The 15,238-nt window shown below is 36.7% G+C and overlaps 1 protein-coding gene and 1 pseudogene across 1 annotated transcript in view; both read right to left on the minus strand.

Annotated features, from left to right (window-relative positions):
* Nucleotides 1-2,453: 2,453 nt before the first annotated feature.
* Nucleotides 2,454-7,244, minus strand: LOC120560144 (annotated as a pseudogene).
* Nucleotides 7,245-7,475: 231 nt separating this feature from the next.
* Nucleotides 7,476-15,238, minus strand: part of LOC120560137 (apoptosis-inducing factor 3) — a 97,434-nt gene continuing 89,671 nt past the window's right edge. Inside the window, exon 20 of the mRNA XM_039802326.1 lies at nt 7,476-7,527. Coding sequence (XP_039658260.1) covers nt 7,491-7,527 — 37 coding nt within the window. The 3' untranslated portion in view covers nt 7,476-7,490. The remainder of the gene's footprint in view (nt 7,528-15,238) is intronic.

The following is a 15,238-nucleotide window of genomic DNA, read 5'->3' on the forward strand; positions in this document are numbered from 1 at the left end:
TACAATGTATAGTCGCATTACCGCCATCTGCTGGACTGCAGCGTGCAGGACAAGATATCCGCATCAAAGTCATAGACAGTCTATAAGAATCAAAGTAGCCTAAATTCCGTCTGCTAAACCGGCTTCTTTTAAATTGGTAATTCAATTACTGTATATTGTCCTTGATCAATGGTGAATGTAAAAGTGCATTAAAATAACATACATTATAGCTCTACATTTGAGGTAATGCTTGTGCTTTACTTGAGTATTTTCATTCCGTCATAACCTTTGTGTTAAGGCTATTTTTAATTTAATTTTTACCTTTATTTATCGAGGTAATCATTCAGACACACGCTCATTCTCAAAAGAGACCGGTTTGGAATAATACACATCAGTTACAGAGAGACAAACGGATTACAAAAGTATTACAAAGATTTACCAAATAGTACATACATACATGCATCAGTAAAATAGTCCAGTAATATAATATATACTGTATAGCGCAAATAATTTCTAATATAGGGGCCAGGGACTTTTGATACTATACATTTCGCTAGTGATACAGAAGTACTTTTGACTTAATAGAGCACAACTTTTAATTGTAATAGATTATTTTTATGTTGCTATAGGCTTTTGCTAGTTTTTCTTTAGTAAATGATCTCACCATTGTGGTTTAATCTGGCCTTGCATGGTTGATGCTCCTGACTGAGACAACAACGTGCAATGTAATTGAAAATACCCCTTTTCCTGCTTGTGCAGTATATTCTCTAGCAGTTTTACTTTCACTCATACAGATAATTATGGTGAGAAAGAGTATGGTGCTTTTGAAACAGGCAACAATGACAGAGTGGACTACATTTATGCTTTTGTTGTACTATTAGGATATTGCAGTTAAGTTTGTGTCAAACTTCTTCAAATTTTGTTGGTTGCTGCATGTCTTTATACTGAAATAGTTACTGTTAGGATGCCACACAAGCTATTTTACAGTAAACATGTAACTTATTAACTGTACTCTCCAAAAACGACATTAGTTCTTTTACTTGAGCATTTTTCATACATATAATATTTTGGCTGTTTGAGTAATACTCAGGGCAAATCAATACTTCTAATAATCTTCCGGCCCCTGTAAATACATGCATGATACACACTTCAGTGAATCCTTTGTTCTTTGGGTCACATGCCACACTGAAAGGTCAGAAAACTCAAATATCAGGCAGCCTAAATGGCATACAATGTTGTGGTTGTTCACACTGATTAGGAAACGTTTTTCATAACTTGATCTTTATTGAAAAGTCTCAATAGAGCACTCTTAATTAAAGTTATACAAACCAACATTGATCATACCAAAATATTACACATCCAGAGGTGTATAAAGTACTTGAGACCCATACTTGAGTAAAAGTACAAGTGCTCTATCAAAAAAGTGACTTTAGTAGAAGTGCTCTTTAAGCACAACACTTAAGTGGAAGTACTAAAGTATTCAACATTTTTTGTACTAAAGTATTGCAAGTAGTTTATTTTAAAATGTACTACTCAAGTACTAAAAGTAAAAGTACAAGTATTGTGTTATGTAGTTATTAAAGAAAGCAGTCAAATTTTGAATATCATATTGTTGGAGTTCAACTTTTTACTTGGTATTAAAGCAGTTACAAGCTGTTCATTGCTGGATATGAAGGAAGTTTCTGAAATAAACCCCAAAAGGTACTTTAATGTCACAGCTGTTATAACTACTATTATCTGATATAACAGTAGGTTATTAATCACTTATTAACAAATACTGAAATAAAATGTGTGATGTAGTGGAAAGTTAGCAAGCTAGCAAAATACAGATAAACTAGCAGCTTCACATCACAGGGTCAAACAGTTAACATTCAGTACTCATGGCAGACTGAAACAACTCAGGAATAGCTTCATCTGCTGCAACAATAACTAAATAGAAAGAGTACAAATTTACATTGTCTCTGACTTCTGAACAGGCAACCGTAATGAAAAGACGCTATCTTGGGGATTTCTTTACGTAATTATCGTACGTAACTAACGTAGCCGTAACTAAACACACTGTAACCTACACAGTCTCCGTAGAGAGGCATTCACAACAGTAACGAGTAACGATGCAGCACATAAAAAATCTATCTGAGTAAAAGTATTAAACTCATCGAAAATATGTACTCAAGTAAAAGTGGAAGTAGGAGAAATAAATAATACTCCAGTAGAGTACAGATACAGCCTTTTAGTACAGTAGTGAAGTAGTTCTACTTCATTACTATACAGCTCTGTACACATCAAGGTAATTTTTAATGTATGAGGCTATATTTGTATGTGAACTGAAAAGGTATATGACTACTCTGTAGGCCTACATCTCTGAAGTTTAAGCAAGGTACCATCATTTACAGTATTTCCATAGTGATCTATTTTGTTGTGCGTGTGTGGACTATAAATCCTCATGGCAGTTATTAATCTTTGTGACACAAATATTGTGAGACATAAAAAATGCTTTAATTGCTCGACCATTTAGGTAATATTTCATATAGAAGTCGATCACAGTGTTGTCCCTGCCCCATCAGCAGTGCGGGCCTTTCTGGACTGAAACTCATTCTGGATTTCCACGAAGGTTTTGTTCTTGGTTTCAGGAACAAAAAGGAAAATGTATATCGCCATTAAGGAGCAGACGGCCAGGAACACCAGGAAACAGTACTGCTGCAGCCCGATCTGTGCAAATAAAACAGAATAAAACACAAGTGAGTCCAAATCTCTCAAACATCCAAGCTTTTAAGTTTTGTTTCCAAATTTTCAAAGATAATGACAAAACCTTTAAAAATGAAGATATACTTTCTGGACTCCTACCACAATAAAAGGGAAGACCAGGCCGATGAAGAAGAAGCTCAACCAGTTCAATGATCCTGCGACTATGTACGCTGCAGGCCGTGCCGTTTGTGTGAATAGCTCAGTGGTCAAAATGTTTGTCACGCCAGCTTCACAGAACCAACAAACAACAAAAGAAATCCCATTAGTTATAACTGTGGTGCAACAGCAGCTGCTAAGGAAAGACTCCAATGGATGAAAAAGTTAGTTACCTGGTCCTAAGCCAAAACTCAGGATAAAAGCAAATACACACACCATGCTCATGTATGGAAATACTGGGCTGGCATCCTGAGAGAAAGAAAATCACACAAAAGAAATGTTAGCACAAAGTAGAAGTCTTATCAATGGTCAAATGTGAGATATTGCATAAAACAATGGTTTAAATACTGTATCTTATTTTTTTACAATGAGGTTAGTCACCTGGAAAGAGAGCGTCAGCGTGAATAAAATGCAGCAGATACTCATCAGTGTGTATCCTCCCGTAATGAGCACTTTCCTTCCCAGACGGTCAATGAGCATACCCTGTGAGACACAGCATGTCACAAGACTAAATAGACTCTCCAGGCTTTCTCTGAATTTAACTTTGACCTTTTATGGGATATTGTCAGTTTTGTTCTGTCCTGTTTTACATTGTATGTGCCGTTTTACTAATTTTATTCATCCTTGCTGTGTTTTATGTTTTGTTTCCTTTCACCACATGTACAGTATTATGTCATGTTCCTGTTCTGTTTGTATTCTTAAATACAATTTTCCACTTTGGTGTTCTGTTTTACTTTATTTCCCTAAGTGCTCTAACTTTCCAAACTTTAGTCCAAATCTTGATGTATTTATTAGAAAGGTCTTGACTGTTTTATCCTTGTTGTTGGGCACCTACTCTTATTTATCTTTTTTTCTGTAGCATGAAGGAACATCAGAACTGTAAGAAAGTAATGGACACAAAAATATAATGTAAAACTCATACTTACACATGTTAAAGCTGTGATGCATTCACAGGCACCAGTGCCAACGGTCACATATGGTATTTTATCAGCGGGGATACCAGATTGTCTGAACAAGTAATCTGCGTAGAAGTAAATCTACAGGAAATATAGACCAAAAAAAATAAATATTACAAATAAACTAGAAATAGCGGTTGTTTGCCTCTGCCAACCGGTCAAGTCACAGTTTACATTCATGTCTGTCCAGACTCATATAATATATGTAGAGAAGACGTTGAAGGAATTTAACAAAATGTATTAAGTTTATTATTGGGCAACGTAGATGTGTCACACACATCTTCAACGACAGCAGCACAGAAGATCCAAACAATCACCACAGTTTAAGATTAGTGTTACCAATTCACCATCTGACCAAATGGCGTTGCTTAAGGTGTTCTTGAGATATTGCGGTCATGAGAATGGGTGAGACGTGAGTTCACAGTGACATTTCACCTCCTAAATCTAAGCCAAACCTAAAGAAATTCCCTCAAGACGTTCCTGAGATATCACGTTCACAGGAATAGTACGGACAACCAAAAACATAATGCCTCTGGCCGGCTATTGCCGGCATGGAGTCATAAAACAGAGCTTTTGCCTAAAAAAATAATATTTTAGTAATCTTTGGAGGTATTTCTTAATAGTTGGCAATGTGAGCACTGAGAAATAGATTCCCGCGTTATGAGAGACAGCAGGACAGAGGATATTGAAAGACAACAGGGTATATGATCGTTAATACGTACAGCATTGATGCCATTCAGCTGTTGTGCAGCGTTGAGCAGCAAGACGGGAGAAGCTGCCGCCGGGACACTACGATCAGTCAAGAGCTCCCAGGGTTTCTTGGCCTGGAAATCCACTAAATAATTTTTCCCTCCCTGTATCCGCCCACTCACCATCACAGCCAGCTTTACCATGAAGTTGCTTCAGGGGCTGCAGGCAGGAAAACACATGACAAGCGTGCTTGTAGTTTTCTCCACATACACTATTCTTGTCTTCAGGTCAGGCTACAAGGTCTGTTTTGAGTTCTGGTTAAAAGGTTTCAAACCATTTCACATCATCTTGGTGTTACCAGAATGTTATCACATGCTTGAACTCACTGCCATGAGGACAAATGTTTCTCTGCCTCTGGTGATTCCAGACAAAGGGAGTCCTCAGCCTTTGAAACTATGCTGTCATGTGCACTACATCCAGCTTTGCAGGCCAAAGATAGATTGAAAAGGAAGTAACTGTGTAGCAGTTGCAGTTTAAGTTTACCTTTCTTACATCCCTCATCATCTCCTTTGTCAATGAGCAGGTAGCGGGCTCTTGGGAACCAGGGTAGGATCAGGAGCTGCAGCAATGCTGGGATACATGTGGTGGAGAGCAGGATGGGCCAGTGCTCTTCTTTACCCAGGAGCTCTCTGTGAAATCACAGACATGTCTAAACAAAATCACAATATAGCAATTCAATCTTGCAAACACAGATGCTACGGAAAGGTTAATATTTTGTGTGAAAATCAAATATGCCTAGAGTTAACTTACTTAAGGCCAATCACTTGTCCAGTCAAGATCCCAACAGTGATGAAAATAGAAGTTCCCATTCCCATGGCACCACGAAATGCAGTTGGAGCTATTTCACCCAAATACTGAGGTTGAATACAAAGGCCAATGCCTGTGAAAATAAAACATGATTGAAGAAGATTTCAGAAGTTTTCAGAAGTTTTACATGCAACGTTCAAACTATAAGGAGCTGCCTCGGCCAAAATGTAATACTTCACTTGCACATACATGTACCGGTACTAGGTTCTATGACACGAACATCTGTCTCCTGGGTAAAAGTCACGTTAGTTTGCCCCAGCCATCCACCCCAACCTCCTTTTTAAACACACATACATACATTCATATATACCTCATACTCATAAATTCTGACATTATGCATGCGTATGTATGTATGTATATTATAGTGCTTAGTACCGGTGTATACAGTATGTATGTTAAGTATTCAATTTTGGCCTAGATAGCTTCTTATACTCAAACCAAATATATATTGAGATTATTACACATATAATACAATGATGTGTTTCACTGGTACACTCTGGATTATTTACCTGCATATATTCCAATAAGAAGACGTCCAATGATGAGTAATTCAAATAATCCTGTAGGGTAACTTAGACCCATTAGCAGAGCAGCCATTAATGAAAATATATTACTGGCCAACAGCGTCCCTTTCCTGGAAAAGTAACATTGTATTACGGCTTTATAACTGAAATACAATTGGCTATGGAGAATAGGGTCATTTTGCCAAAATATGCCATATCATCTTTCTGTATACCTCCCCAGCTTCACAGATAATGTCCCACCGACTGTCACTCCTAGAAGTCCTCCTATGGTGAATATAGACACAATAGTGGACCAAAGCAGGGTGAGAACATCTGCTGATATGTCAGTTTGGTAACGCTCCCTCCAGGTTTGGTTGATGAAATTCTGCACATGCTGGAGACAAAAGAAAAACACAACATGCAAATTCAGCAGGTGAAATTAAAATGACTGATGATCAAAAATATTAAAGAGATATATTTGTGCATGCATATTTACCAGACATGTCGTCGATATGTAGCTAGGCCTACTACATATGAAAAATACATATAAAGTTATATATTTATAACTACTGACTAATCTATTAGGTTTGTAACATGAGTAGGCTACAATAGTGTTAATACTGTGCATCAATACTGTGCAATAAGTCCAGTGACAGAGAGTAGGGTTATTACCGTTGTGGGAGCATTGATGATAGATATATTATATCCACACTGAAAGGTTCCCCCTATACACGCAGCACACGCAGCCAGCAGAAGTGATTTGTTCGGAAACTGCAATAAAAAGTGATACAAAACAAGTATTTACATATATAAACATCTATAGTCTACAGATGATAATTTAAAACTCTTATTTTCTGATAATCAACATACCTTGGGTCGCTTTTTATCTTTGGTTTCTTTTATAAGCAAAGGTTGATATTCATCCGCAAATTCTTTTGGCATTTTGTCGCCGATGTTTTGTTTAAAGTCCAATATTGTTTGTAGTTTATCACAGAGTAGGTATATCCTTCATGTATAGATTTTGCTCTCAACAAATCCTGAGGAGAAGTGATCTGTTGTCAAGACATATAGAGTGACTGCGAGGTGAGGAGAATCGGCTCCATTTAACACCATACATAAACCCATCATGTCCGGTGAGTTGGAATGAGTCACAAAACTTCCGTCATCAATAACTTATCAAAACACAAACGACGCCTCTTTCCTACCGTAAGGTAGACAACGAGCTAGAACCTGGTTTTCATCAAAACGAGTCGTCCTCAGACCTGGACAAATAAAATTGAAATATAAGCAGCCGGCTTGGGAGAAGAGTGCGCGCTGCGCAGGGACCGTCTACAAAGTGCAACACCGAAGGGAGATACAACATAAAAACTTAATAGCTTCATTATTACACAGAGTAGTGTCACCAAAATTACGTCACTCATAACTGGTCTTCTGCTGGTTACTACAACAATATTTTGAAAAAAATAACTGTATGCATAACTTTGTAAAAGAGTATTCAGTTTAATTATTATACAGAGTATCAAAAACTAAAAAAAAAATTCACGAATCACTAACTGTTCTCCTGCTGGTTGTACTAAACACTTAATAAAAAAAATCATATTTGTCTGTACTTGCCAAGCCGTGCTAACATCCTTCAAATATTGAGTTTGCATTCTTAGAAATGAAAGACATAAGGGACATGCGGAACACTACAGTCAAATTAGACCAAAAACACAGCGACAAAATATGCAGAAATACGAGACGGTTTAACACAAATACAAAAGCCACAACACAAACGGAAAAGCCACAACACAAATACATAAGCGACAACGGAAGTGAGTGACAACGAAACTTTCCTCCTCATCCACCGCGTTTGTGTTTTGGCTTTCTCGTTTGTGTTGTAGCTTTTGTGTTTGTGTTGTAGCTTTTGTGTTTGTGTTGTAGCTTTTGCATTTGTGTTGTGGCTATTGCGTTTGTGTTGTAGCTTTTGTGTTTGTGTTGTGGCTTTTGTATTTGTGTTGAACCGTCTCGGCCACTGTACAGAAATGCAATGACAATTAGGTAATTCAAGTACAGAAACATATCAGGTAACACTTTATGTTACAGGTCCAGTTTGCTAATAATATACAAATTTAATAATGAAGGTATGGACATCTAAATAAAATAACTTTTAAATATGTCATGTGATACTACAGTTTTTTTTATTGCTAAACGACAGTGGGCACAACTGGAGTCACATGTGCAAAACTCAAACCACAGTCTGCACTACCAACAGTCACCTGAGCTACACAGTTCACATCACCTCCAAAACTCATTCAAAGCAACACAACTCTTAACACACGTCTCAAAACAGGCTCAGTGCAGCCAAACACTATGAATAATCCTCACTGAGATAACACACACTGTCACTCAGAACACACTGAGAGTAAAAACAGTTTGAACAATTTGAGTGACTTTACACTACTCAATAGTTTATTTAAGGAAAAAATATAGATTGTATAACATACCAATTTTTACGTAAGGTAAACAAGAAGGAATGAAAATAAGCAGTTTGCTTCAATATAGTATTTTGTCTCTAGTAATTTATGGAATTACTGGAAAAAAAAATTAAAGGTACATAACAGTAACAATGAATAGTGTGACTAATCCTGCCTCTCTCCAGCATCATGTGGCAAGTTTTCTTCATCACATTAGATATTTGCATCATCTTTAAATACAAATGCACTGACTCTGAGGACCCCCTAGGGATCCCAGACCCCCTGTTGAAGATCCCTGTTCTACACAACTTTATTACTATATAATAACATAGTTGTTATAGAAATCATAAAAAAAAAATACAAATAAAGTGTCTCTGTAATAATTAAACTAAACTATTTTTCTATAGTACTCTGATGACAACACCAATCGCTTCCTCACTTCTAGGTGGACCAGAGTAGGTAACAATGAGAAACTAGAATCCTTTAGCCTCAGCAGCGTGCAGTAATGTTAATAATACTCCCCCTCTGCATCAGATCATATGCTGCACCTTACAATAGGCTACTATTATGCATGTGCTTTGACTGAAGTGAAAATCCATTATAAATGGTCCATTCAAACATTATTTTACAACATATTCCAAAATGAACTTCAATTAGGAGTCTGTGCAATCAAAGAGAGGTGAGTTCAAATCGACCCTCGAAAACCATTTATCCTTTGAGAAGGCCGCAAAGGAAATGTGTGCTTTGTTTAAACTTCAGCCAGTTTTGTGTGAATATGTTTGCCATCCAGACATCTAAAGACATCTGTTTATTACTGTAATAAAATCTATGTAAAGTAGTGGGAGGGTTTGCATGGAAAGCAGAAGTATTGCTCAACATATGTCTATTACAGTTTTTTTTGATTGCTAAACGACAGTGGGCACAACTGAAGCCAGATGTGCAAAACTCTAACCATAGTCTGCCCAGCAGCAGTTCATGTGGACCAAACTCTAGTTGGTTTTTCATCGCTTGAACACAGTTTTCAAAACTCTACTCACTTATCCCATGACTTTAACCACAACGTGCACAACACTGTAGATTTACAGCACTTTGTTCAAATGCTAACACACTGCTGTCAAAACTGTTAACCTCACATTCAAAACAGAATAGATTTCAGTCTGGTGCCTATCAAACACTGCTGATTGGAATTTTAGCTGAAAGCCTAAGCAGGTGTCTTGTTTTAGACTAGTTAGTGAACATATACGGTATTTATACAGAGAAAGCTCAGAAAGCCTTTTTTGTATACAAACACCAAATAAGGATGAAACAATTATACACTGTACTGTTTGAGAGAAACAGGTAAAAGAGCAAAGATACCAATATGTCCAGGTAAGATGTCTGAGGTTATATACACAGCTATAAAAAAAAACTATATCTTTACAATAGTAAAACTGCATTCTTACTGTTTTTCAGAAAGTAATGGAGGTGAAAGCAATTCCACATTCATTTGTATTTAGAGATGTACAACTGGAGCCACATGTGCAAAACTCTAACTACAGTCTGCACAGCAGCAGTTTATGTGGACCAAGCTCTAGTTTGTTTTTCATTGCTTGAACACAGTTTTCAAACCTCTACACTTTTATCTCATGACTTTAACCACAGCATGCTACGGTGGCCGGGAAGTGCAATGCAACATTACAAAGAATGAAACACTTTTACAAAGCTCAAGACAAATTTACATTTTGGAAAACAAATTTACATTTTAGAAAACAAATTAACATTTTGGAAAACAAAATAACATTTTAGAAAACAAATTTACATTTTGGAAAACAAAATAACATTTTAGAAAACAAATTTACATTTCGGAAAACAAAATTACATTTTAGAAAACAAATTTACATTTTAGAAAACAAATTTACATTTTAGAAAACAAATTTACATTTTGGAAAACAAAATAACATTTTAGAAAACAAATTTACATTTCGGAAAACAAAATTACATTTTAGAAAACAAATTTACATTTTAGAAAACAAATTTACATTTTAGAAAACAAATTTACATTTTGGAAAACAAAATAACATTTTAGAAAACAAATTTACATTTTGGAAAACAAATTAACAAGATGCAAAACACTTTTACAAGTCCCGAAACAAATTTACAAATGACAGATTCTTCACGAAAGGGAATGTACCACATACCGGAAGTGATGAGGTGTTGCGGGTGTTGCTGATGAGCGCCAGTCAATTTGTGTTGTTGAGTATATGGCGTGAATGAAGTTTATGGTGACTTTACGTGTTGGTCGGTGTTTGGAGTTTTATATGACGGCAACCTGACAGAAACATTGGAAAAACGGGGAACGATCGACGCCGCGGCCGGATCGGGCTACAGCGGGGGCAGCTGAGTCCGTCTGCAGCTGCAGGACCTGGAGCTCACTGCCCATTCCTGGGAGCCAAAACGAACCACGCAGCTGGAGACCCAGGCGTATTGCTGGGCCCGCTGGAGGGAAGGGAAGCCCGGCAGAATCAGATCCAGGACTGAGCGAGCGGACTGTCACAACCTGCTGAAGTTTAAATCACAGGTTTCCTAAAGGGAGTCTGGCGGACTCGGACTGTGGATGACGAAACATGACTTTAAGTCTCGTTAAATGAATAACTACATGCAGAAATAAATGAATCATTAGTGGGGAGTGAGCCTGGACATTTCAGTCTGTTTAAACTTCACTTTGAAGCAGAACCTCTTAGTTCAGAAGGGTGAAGTTTCCGTTTGTACTCATATCTGTGAACTGATTATAATAAATATTCTTTGTATTAACACCTTAATTAGTCTCTTTGTCTTTTTGTTTAAAAAAACTACAACATCGCATGAGATTTTGACGATTTATAGTGATTTTATTTCCGTTAGACCTTTGCCTACATTGACGCTGATGCATTAAAGACGGCCCACAGACAGTATATATAAGGGAGTGCGCCTCCCTGTTCCAAGATGGCGCTCTATTGGCGGATTCGATCCATAACTGCCGTAGTCAAGGCTACATGTATACAACACCTCATCACTTCCGGTATGTGGTACATTCCCTTTCCGTGAAGAATCTGTCATTTGTAAATTTGTTTCAGGACTGGTAAAAGTGTTTTGCATCTTGTTAATTTGTTTTCTAAAATGTAAATTTGTTTTCCAAAATGTAAATTTGTTTTCCAAAATGTAAATTTGTTTTCTAAAATGTAAATTTGTTTTCCAAAATGTAAATTTGTTTTCTAAAATGTAAATTTGTTTTCCAAAATGTAAATTTGTTTTCCAAAATGTAAATTTGTTTTCTAAAATGTAAATTTGTTTTCCAAAATGTAAATTTGTTTTCTAAAATGTAAATTTGTTTTCCAAAATGTAAATTTGTTTTCCAAAATGTAAATTTGTCTCAAGCTTTGTAAAAGTGTTTCATTCTTTGTAATGTTGCATTGCACTTCCCGGCCACCGTAGCATGCACAACATTGTGACAGCACTTCTTTCAAATGCTAACACACTGCTGTCAAAACTGTTAACCACACATTCAAAACAGAATAGATTTCCGGTTGCCTATCAAACACTGCTTTTTGCAATTTTAGCTGAAAGCCTAAGCAGGTGTCTTGTTTTAGACTAGTTAGTGAACATATACGGTATTTATAAAGAGAAAGCCTTTTTTTTACACAAACACCAAATAAGAATGAAACAACTGTTGTGATGTCTGAGGTTATGTACACAGCTATATAAAAAAGTGAAATACATATCTTTACAATAGTAAAACTGCATTCTTACTGTTTTTCAGAAAGTAATGGAGGTGAAAGCAATGGAAACACCACATTCATTAGTATTTAGAGACGATGCAGACTACAGAAAACTTACCACTGATGACCCCATAGGAGAGAGCCAAGATTAGTCACACTATTCTTTATAACTGTTTTGCACCTTTAGTTTTTTTGAGTTTTGTAGGTGATGTGAACTGTTTAGCTCAGGTGACTGTTGGTAATGCAGACTGTGGTTTGAGTTTTGCACGTGACTCCAGTTGTGCCCACTGTCGTCTTGTTTTAGAATAGTTAGTATTTATACAGAGAAAGCTCAGAAAGCCTTCTTTTGTATACAAACACCAAATACAGTAAGAATGAAACAATTATACACTGTACCAATTGAGAGAAACAGGTAAAAGAGCAAAGATACCAATATGTCTAGGTAAGATGTCTGGGGTTATGTACATGGCTAAAAAAAAGTGAAAAACACTATGGCCCTCATTTATGAAACGTGCGTACGACCTAAAACAGGCGTAGGACGGGCGTACGCCGATTCCTACGCAAAGCTCGGCATTTATCAATTTGAACGTGAGCTCCCAGCTAACAATTTTTTGTTCCCAGAACGTTCTGGGAACGTTCGTTTTTGGTTGCGCAAACATTACCTGAAGGTTAGGTTTGGTTAGGTTTTGGTTATTATGGAAAGTTGGTTGAACGTTCTGGGAACGTTCGTTTTTGGTTGCGCAAACGTTACCTGAAGGTTAGGTTTGGTTAGGTTTTGGTTGTGTTTTGGTTATTATGGAAAGTTGGTTGAACGTTCTGGGAACGTTCGTTTTTGGTTACATCGAACGTTCCCCTAACGTTGCAACCTTTAGAGAACGTTCCCCTAACGTTGTAACCTTTAGAGAACGTTCCCCTAACGTTATAACCTTTAGATAACGTCCCCTAAAGTTCCCCCACCGTTGCAACCTTATTGGTACGTTCCCCTAACGTTGTTTTTTACAATCCCATAACCTTTAAAAAACTAACAACCATGGTACCAAAAAATAAAAAAAAACATTTTTATATAAGAATCCGTTTTATTTGCCATATAGACACATACTGCACAACATACATATAGGCACATTAACACAATATATTGTATAAATGTAGAATGCAAATCTGCCCTACAAAGGAAAAACATGTTTGGGCAAAAATTAGTTAATGTCACTTTTGGGGTATTTGAGACCTCCTTTATCATGTGAATAAATATCGTGAGTCAATTTCATTGTTTTAACAAGAAAATAAAGACAACCGTAACATCCAAAACCATACGAGAAACCACAGCAGAACGCCGTAACAGCTGTTACACATGACATATCAAATAAAGTGATGATTCCTATTCTGTCAGTGACAGCCCGGAGCTAGCTACATTTCTAGCTACAGCGCTAACATTGATGCTGACACACCTCCTCACTTGGCGGAGCCTCACATTAGACGCTGAAAACCAATTATTAAATACACAGCTGGCATCCTACCTTTCCATGCAATCCGATATAATCCATGGAAGATATAATCCATAGCAATACACGTCATCTGCTGTATCCACAACAATCCATACATGTTTGAGCTATATTTCCTTCTTGCAGGTGTTCATGTCAAATCTCACACATGCATAAAAGCACTAAGCTAGTTATTGCTAACGTCCGTACAAAGTATGCTAACCTAAATGTTATCTCAGAATTAAAAAGTAGTAATCCAAGTCGAGCTTGTTGACTGTGCATCTTAAGCAGTTTGCGGTGCCCGTAGTGTTAAACATTACATATTTATTGTTAAACAATAAATATACCTTTGTATTCAATTATAATTAAATTATCTTTATTGAGAAAATACTTTGCTTGTATTTTTTCATACTGTACTGCACAAAGTTACTTATCTGTCATTACTGTTAAACTGCGTTAGTGTTGCCACACTATCCTGATCATTATAGCAGTAAATAGGAACAAGCAAAGGTTTTCTATATAATTTAAAACAAATACCATGATGACTAGACCTTGGTTAGGTGTTCTTATAACGGATGCAAGTATATGTCAGTTACTGCCTTTTGCCTTTGCATGACTCCTTGTTTTTGGCACATGATACAAAGGAAGAGTACAGGAACTGCCAAACAAGGGTCAAAGGTCAATTTTGAGCTCAAGCTTTTTTGCATACAAACATTTAATTATAGCAACTAGTTGTCAAATTTTGGGGAGTTTTACCTATAATACTTTTGTCTGGACAAAACAGAAACTTTAAAGTCATTTTTCTCAGTTTCACACTAGCAAGTTAAGGTCTTTTGCCTTTGCAGGGCAGAAATGTAGTGTGCAAGATGCATATTGGAATGATAAAGTATGTAATGTGTAGGTGAATGGCCAAAGTGGGGATGACCCCTGTAGATTTCCACTGAGTAAAGCCCTAGCTTGACGCTTTGTCCACTCCCTTTGCCTCCGAATCCACATCAATAAATCCACGAAACCACTGGTAGAAAAAATATATCCGTTTACTCGGTTAGCAACATAAACTTCAGTACAGCAGTAGTACAAAAAATAAAAATGATTATTAACGGCAAAAGGGAAAAAATAGAAAGAGAAGGTCAAAAAACTGTGAGGGTCCACTCTATCCGTGCCTGACTGACCACTCGGATAACCCCTTTTTTCTTACTTTACTTCCGACTCTGCGAGGTATTCAATGTAATTAAAGGTGTATACGGTTAAAAGTAACAATGCAATATTTCCAAAATATCACCAATGTAATATAAATGCACTCTGAATTATCCACGAACATTTTAGATAATTAAACAATTCCTTGCATTACTGTAAAAATTAACTAAAAATAATACCCCTAATTTCCTCCAAAATAAATCAACAATGAAAATTACCATTTAACACATAAATTAAAATCATTTATCAGTTAGCTGCATTTAGGCTACTACATTACCGGCCCCTAATTGTTATCAATGTCCTTGAAACAATTACTCAAAACTTAAATTAAAAGGAGCCTACATGCTACCTAACTAAAGAAATCTTCTTGGTCTTCGCCCTGTCCGAAATAGGGTCTTTCCTTTGGAACAGCTTATACATTGTCCTCAGACCCTTGAAGAAGACATAGCTTTGTTTATAGGGGCACAAAGCTCGTTG

The sequence above is a fragment of the Perca fluviatilis genome, chromosome 6 (genome assembly GCF_010015445.1).
Source record: "Perca fluviatilis chromosome 6, GENO_Pfluv_1.0, whole genome shotgun sequence".
Taxonomy (NCBI): Eukaryota; Metazoa; Chordata; class Actinopteri; order Perciformes; family Percidae; genus Perca; species Perca fluviatilis.